This window comes from Herpailurus yagouaroundi, unplaced genomic scaffold, assembly GCF_014898765.1.
Source record: "Herpailurus yagouaroundi ecotype Mexico unplaced genomic scaffold, PumYag 221, whole genome shotgun sequence".
In the NCBI taxonomy this organism is placed as follows: Eukaryota; Metazoa; Chordata; class Mammalia; order Carnivora; family Felidae; genus Herpailurus; species Herpailurus yagouaroundi.
In genome coordinates, this window is record NW_024412452.1 from 772164 (window position 1) to 779836 (window position 7673).

The window sequence follows — 7673 nt, forward strand, 5'->3', positions numbered from 1 at the left end:
ACACCCAACTGACTGAGCCACCCAGGCGCCCCAACAGTGTGGCTTTCAATAGAGAGAAAGCCTGGCTCTCAAAGAGCCTGCCACCTTCCTGAGGTAGAGGAAGGATGGATTGAAATACCAGGACTGTCAAAGTTGGGGTTCTCAGTAGATTTAGCCTTGGAAATTAACAATGCTGCATGTCACAACATATGTCTTGATGTCCTCATTCGTCTGCTTTGAGAATAATGGTTTCTTCTTATATATGTTTAATCACATTAAATCAGGAGTTCACAAAGTACGGCTTCAGGATCAGCATCAGCATCATCTGAGAAGTTGGTAGAAATGCAGAGTTTTAGCCCGTTGGTCAGACATGCTGAATCAGAAACTCTGGGAAGTACCCTCAGGTCTCTGTGCTTTCCCAAACTCTCCAGATGATTCTTTTTTTCTTCAGATGATTCTGATACATGCCAAAATTTGAGAACACTGGTATACAGGACTTTTCTTAGCTTGGTGTGGTCACAAATTATTCTCTGTCTGGCAGTCTTTATTCCTCTCTGATAATTTCTTTTTACTCTTTCTAGTTCAAATTGCTAACAACCTTGTCCTGAGAACTATTGATAATATTGATGACAGAGAAAGAATTGTTGGAATGATAGGCATTCTACTTCCTGTTGCAGTTCTAATGACTCAATCACCTGGTTTACTTAGAGTTTTTTGAAATGAAGTTCCATCTAGGTCCAAATATGCTATTTCTGAAGGACGCTGAATTTTGTGTAAGATTGCAGTACCTCACACAAGCCACTGTATTGGAACATCCTCTTTCTCCCAAAGGAGCAATTGACTCTACCATGTAGAAACACTGGACACCCAATGGGCTCTGCCTGTGAACAGACCTGGGAATAGCAGTCTCTCATTGTACAAATCTGGTCTCTGGTCTTGTCCCTGTTATAAGGCTTCCTCAGATTATCTTTTTCTCTGGGAAGGTAATCCAGATCTTTGGAACATGAATTCTTTACTCTGGAACCCAAATTTCCTTAGTAAGTAATTCTCTGGAATCAGTACCAGAGTAAAGGTTGCTCCCAAATGCCTTGGTCACTATATCTGATTGAGAGGAGGTGTAGCTGGTATAATATTGCCATACTTGGATATTCTCTTCAGGGTAATTTTGTTGGTGGTCTTGACTGATTCAGGTCCCTGTCCTCTCTGGAGTGCATATCTAGCTCTTCATTTCTGAAACCTAATCCAAATTCCAGACTCCTCTGTGTTGATTTGTAAAGCAAGTTTTATTTGATGGTATAACATAAGGAAGGTCTTTGGTTCAATGTATTAATAAGAATTTTCAATTGATCCTCTGTGAATTTGGTATGGCTGTTACCATTTGTGGCTTTGATCACATTTGGAGAACTTTTCTGGGACATGTTGCAAGAATCCTGGAACTGTCTGCGATGCTTCATTTATTCTATTGATAACTTTTGCTGTATTGAAACGCTATAGATCCTTAATTTCCATGTCACTTTTTTCTCCTCGTGTTCTTCTTGCCCCTATGACTATTCCTTCTCATCCTTTCTTTCTTCCCTTTAAAGTTGGTGCCCCTCAGGGTTTCATCCTTTGCCCACCTGCCCTTTTATTGTATTATGCATTATTCCTATCTGATTCCAACAACTCCCATTTGATATACTTCCCAGCTTGATGCTGATAATATGCAACTCTCTATTTCTAGCCTATGCTTCTCTCTATAGAGTTTCCTACCTACATATTAATTGGTCTCCAGGCTGCTACGTACTCTGATAGCTGGCAGATACTGCAGACTCAGTGACAGCTTTCTGTGACATACATCTCCTTTCACATTTGCTCAGTTGTTGTTACGTTATCCCCTCTGGCACCCAAGCAGAAACTGGAAGCCATACCAGTTGCCTCATCTCTACATCCCCCTCTATCTCTTCAATCTCCCACCTCTATCCTTTTTTAAAAAAACTTTATTTATTTATTTTGAGAGAGTGCATGTTTGCGAGAGCAAGGGGAGGGGGAGGACCAGAGAGAGAGGGAGAGAGGGAATGCCAAGCAGGCTCCACACTGTAAGTACAGAGCCAAACATAGGACTCAAATTCATGAACCGTGAGATCATGCCCTGAGCCAAAATCAAGAGTCAGACACTTAACTGATTGAGCCACCCAGGCACCCCATCTACAATCTCTATCCAATTCTGGCTGCTACAGCTTCTTACAGAGACCAGTCCAACAATCTTCAAACTGGTCTTGGTGACTGTGGTTTTGTTATCTTCAAAAGACTTCTTCCCATTGTCGCCAAGATCTGAAAGGTCTATCAATTCTCCACTACTGCCCTGTGGTGACCGCTGTCCTCTCTGGAGAGCACAAGTCCCTGATGGCGCATGCTGGGAAAGGATGACTAGGTTCCTGGATGGCTCTCTAGCCTTTTCTTTTCATTTTCTGCATAAAACATTATGGTCTATTAATGACACAAAGTCTCTATTTCTTGCAGTCTCCTCCCAAACTTGGCCATTGTTAATCTCTAAATAAATAAATCTAGTCAGTTATGAATCATAACTGGCCAATGAGCATTAGTAGAAATAACTGTAACACAGTCCTCTAATTAAAAAAAAAAAAAGCAACACCCTACCTTCTCTTCTTTGCAACATTTAATGAGAAGTAGCTTTTGGAAAGAACTCAATACTGGATGCCAGGAATTACGGTTTTTGGTCTCTTTTTCTTCTGTCATGAATTCTTCTTCCTCCTTACTTTTAGAATAGCCTTCCCATTCATATGGATTGATATAAGTCTCAAAGGATCCTAGAAACACAATTTAAAAAGATGCTTTAATTAGAGTTGGTTTGACTTTGAAATTAAATAAATGTATTTGGTAACTTAAAAATGCCTACATTTACTATCAGTTTTTACAACAAATGAAAATATATTAATCTCCCCTTACCCAACCAACCTAATTAAAAATAATTTAAAATTGGATCAGAAAACAAATCCAATAGCAAATCACTTACAAAAAGCAAAGCTAAAACAAAATAAACAAAGAGGTTAAAAATAAAAGGATGCGTAGAGAAACATTAATCAAATGTGAGCAAAAAAGAAAATTGAAGTGATAAGAGTAACATTGAATAAATTAGAATTCAAGGCAAATACAATTAAATGGAACAAATAGGTCAAGTTATATTAATTAAAATATATAATAAAAACAATAAAATGAACCTATGTGTCATATAACAGTGAAAGAGTACATCAAGTAATCACTGCTGGAGGTAAAGGAAAAAGCAGAAAAAAAATAATTGTGGTAGGAAATAACACATAATTATCAAGTCTGTGATAGATGAAGCAGACTGGAAGTTCTGACATATATAATTTGAACAATCTAAATAACATATGGATAAATTGACATATATAGAACTTTATGCCCTAATAAACAGAATATATTGCTTGCCTTTCCCCATGGAATATTTATAGGAAATGGGCTTGCATGTCACATGAGGGTTAGGATCCTGGTTAGCCTTTACAATTGTTTTAAATATTTAGTGTTTATTTTTGAGAGAGAGAGAGAGAGAGAGAGAGAGAGTGTGTGAGAGCAGGGGAGGGGCAGAGAGAGAGGGGGGGATGACAGAGGATCCAAAGCAGGCTCCACACGGACAGCAGTGAGCCTGATGTGGAGCTTGATGTGGAGCTCAAACTCAAGAACCATGAGATCAAGACCTGAACCGAAGTCAGACGCTCAACTGACTGAGCCACCCAGACACCCCACCCTTTATAATGGTTTTAACATGTGGCAAGAGTTAGCACTGAAATTCCTGTAGGCAGGGTATACAGTGCGCTGTAAGCGTCTCAGCAAGCCAACACAGCCAGTTTGTCCTCTAGTAATGAAACAGGTTCCTTTGGTTGGACCCTGGGCGAAACCGTTGGCTTGAATGTCAGGCTAGAAAACCTCTTTCTCCAGCTGGTCTGCTGGGGCTCTGTTCTGAGGGTCTAATAATAGCAAAAATGTGGTGACAGCAATTCAGTGACACTTGAGACTATTCTGGAGGAGTGTGCACCTCTGCAAGACTTCTAATTTCTAGATGGCATACAGACAATGACATGGTATGAGACCACAGGGCACAGCACACAACTTTGGTTGAAGGTGGTTGTGTTACTCTGAGGACCAGATAGTAGAACCATTTATTCCAAAAGGACTTCCTTTTTCTCGAGGTTCTCATTATTTATTGTATATTCACCAGGATTCTGGCTAACGAGAGAGGATAAGAGCATATTTTAAATAACTCTCAATTATTAGGACATGAAGCACTTAGAAACTATCAAAGACAAAAGATTAAGCAATTAGGAAGCTTTAGAAGGTAAGAATGCCATTGGAATTGATTATTAAATTTCACCTGCAAAGATCTAAATTTCACATTTAGAACATAAGCCCTCCTATCACACATGTACAAACCTTCACAATTGTATAGGATTTCCAGAATAAACCCTGAAATTTAACAAATGAAAGCAGGAAAGTAGTTTTAAATAGCTGAAATTTTAGTCCCAATCAACAGGGATAACACATGGTGCTTTTTGTCCAAACATGATGAGTTGTTCCCAGAATTACTTTGCCTTCTAGCCTCTACTCCTTCCCTCTTTCTTTGCCTGTGTGTTTATTAGGCTCCATCTAGTTCTTTCTGCTTTGGGTCTGTCCCTAACTGGCCATCTCTAGCCTTTCCCTGTGAGTGTTTTCCTTTTTGTGTTCTACTTCTATCTCTAGGTGTCTTGTTTAACTGGTCCTCAATATAGAAACATAATTTCTATTTGATGCATTTATTGAAGAGCATTTCATTTTTTTCTAGTCTTTATTTAGAAATCAAACAAGTATATTAGGATTCCAGAAGTTCTGGTCCATGTACATTTTAAATCATTACACTTACTGGTTAAATAAATATTCATATTACAAGTAGAAGAGTGATTATCAAAGGGTAGAAATAGAACACAGAACTTCAAATAAGTATGGGGCAAATAAAAGAATCGATAAGCAACTTGAAGGCAAGAAAGAAGAAAACAAATGAAGCAAAGAAAAAGGCTGCCAAGAAAAAAAAATCCCCACAAAATAAGGTGATAGAGGGGCGCCTGGGTGGCTCGGTCGGTTGAGCGTCCTACTTCGACTCAGGTCACGATCTCACGGTCCCGTGAGTTCGTGCCCCGCGTCGGGCTCTGGGCTGATGGCTCGGAGCCTGGAGCCTGCTTCCGATTCTGTGTCTCCCTCTCTCTCTGCCCCTCCCCCGTTCATGCTCTGTCTTTCTCTGTCTCAAAAATAAATAAATGTTAAAAAAAAATTAAAAAGAAAATAAGGTGATAGAAGTAAGTCTGAACAGATCAGGATTTCTCAGTCTCACCACTATGGACATTTTGGGGCAAGTGGTTACTTCTTCTGGAGGACTGTTCTGAGCATTGCAGAATGTTTAGCCACATTCTTAGTTTCTACCTACTAGATGCCAGTAGCACCATACAAGTTGTGACAACCAAAATGCCTCCAGACACTGACAAATGTCCTCTGGGAGACAAAATATTCCCCAGTTGAGAGCCCCTGAAATGGAGCAATTATTGTAATAAATATCATTGAATTAAAACTTTCCTGTTAAAAAAGAGAGACTCTCATACTGCTCAAAACAACAAAATTCCACTTAAGATACACCAAAAACATGATGATGACACAAAAGAGTTAAAATTAAGAGTATAGAAATATATAGAGGCAGAGCCCTAACCAAGATAATTGCACTTTAATTACATTAACATTAGAAAATATATTTTAAGGCAAAAAAGAACTATTTAGAGTAAAGGGCATATTATTCAAAAAAGGAATAATTTACTAGGAAGATAATAATCCTAAGCCTAGTCATAATGAACAGCATAGTTTCACAAGATATGATGGGAAAAATTCTGGAATTTCAAAGAGAAACTGGGAATCATAGTGAAATCAAGAGTCAGATAGATGCTCAAATGACTGAGCCACCCAGATGCCCCAATTTCTATAACATAATTACATTATAAACAATAAAAAGATAGCTCCTTCAAATCCTAAATGCTTTCAAACTAAAAAAATGTACTTTTCTTTTTTTCAGGGCTTATCTAATCATCCTTTTTATTCTTTTTTTTATTATTTAAATCTTAGTTAACATAAAATGTGTACTTTTAAAATTGAAAGGGCTGCATATCAAAACTTGTGAGAAAAATTAACATAGAATATTATAATTCAGAGCAAGCATTACTTCTGGGGAAGAGGGAAAGGATCCTGTGAGGGAGTATGAAAGGATAATGGGAGGCTGGTATTATTTTCGTTCTTGATTTGGGCTCATAAGTACAGTTAATTTTTGATAATATCTAGTTGTACAATTTTGATTTGTGCACTTTTCCATATGTATGTCATCCTTCAATAAAAAGTTAAAAAAAAACCCTACGGGGTGCAGCTAAGGCAATTCTTAGAGGTAAGTATATCCCTTTTAAATGGGTATAATAGTAAATATAAAATATTGAAAATTCATGCGCCAAGCATTGAACTCAAACATTCAACTGGGAGAGCAAATACTTCACAATTTCTTAATAATGAAGAAATTTCTAGTGAAAAATACTGATATAGCAGAAGAGATTAAAGGAAACATCAAAGTTAAGATTCACGAGCCTAGGGTGCCTGGGTGGCTCAGCAGCTTAAGTGTTGCACTCTTGGTTTCCACTCAGGTCGTGATCTCACAGTTCGTGGGTTCCAGCTCGCACTGGGCTCTGGGCTGACAGCATGTCTTCTGCTTGGGATTCACTCCCTCTGCCCATCCCCTGTGCGTGCAGGCTCTCTCTTACACTCTCTCAAAATCAATCAATCAATCAATCAATCAATCAATAAAAGAATGCCTCAAAAAAAAAAAAAAAAGATCCACAAGCTTGTTTACAATCCCTTTATAGCAGATCCTTTTTGACATATTACCTATTCGTATGGAAATAGGATGTAACAGTATGTATTGTGTAAGTCCTTTAAAAACTGGAAATGATTCTTCTAAGTCACAGCATGTGAACCACATGGCATTATGCAGCCAGGGAACTTCAGGCTTAGGTGGGCGTTCCTAATAGAAGACAGAATGAAAATGAGTAATAAGTCACAAAGACAACCACAAAATATACTTTCACCTTGTCCAAGTGAAAAAGCAAGCTTCAGTTGCATGTTAAAAAAAACCATTTGCTGAGGCCAAGTAGTAATAGGTGCTGAATCAATTCTACCTGTACACCTTTGCCCAGAAGTGCAGCTGGGGAAAGCTTTCCAGGTTGACATTTACAGGAAGCAGTTGATCTGGTGAAGGGTTAAAATTAAATCTGTGAAGTCGACTTCTAGCCTGTTCCCCAACATGTTGCACCAGTCTCTCCCCACTCCCCAAATATTATGATTTTATTCCCCTCAAGACTAGTTTTCAGATCTGATTCCCAGATGTTCTCACCTCTAGGAGATGGGGAAAGCTGAGTAGTATAGCAATATCAGTAGCAAGACAGGTGATGATCTCATTTCAGCAGGGCTGAGTGTATGTTATGTCCAATTATTTCCTATATCCCTAGAAACTTCTGGGAAAGGTATTATGCCATCTGGAAGTATTCCCTGAAGGTGGGTAAGCAGTTTTATTTTATTTTATTTTATTTTATTTTATTTTATTTTATTTTATTTTATTTTATTTT

At 38.2% G+C, this 7673-nt stretch overlaps 1 protein-coding gene across 1 annotated transcript in view; it reads right to left on the reverse strand.

Annotated features, from left to right (window-relative positions):
• The window catches only part of DNAH6 (dynein axonemal heavy chain 6), a 224725-nt gene that overhangs the window by 43201 nt on the left and 173851 nt on the right, over nt 1–7673 (reverse strand). Inside the window, exons 62-63 of the mRNA XM_040458369.1 lie at nt 6937–7072; nt 2617–2786 (exon numbers count right to left, since the gene is read on the reverse strand). Of these exons, the coding sequence (XP_040314303.1) occupies nt 2617–2786; nt 6937–7072 (306 nt within the window). The remainder of the gene's footprint in view (nt 1–2616; nt 2787–6936; nt 7073–7673) is intronic.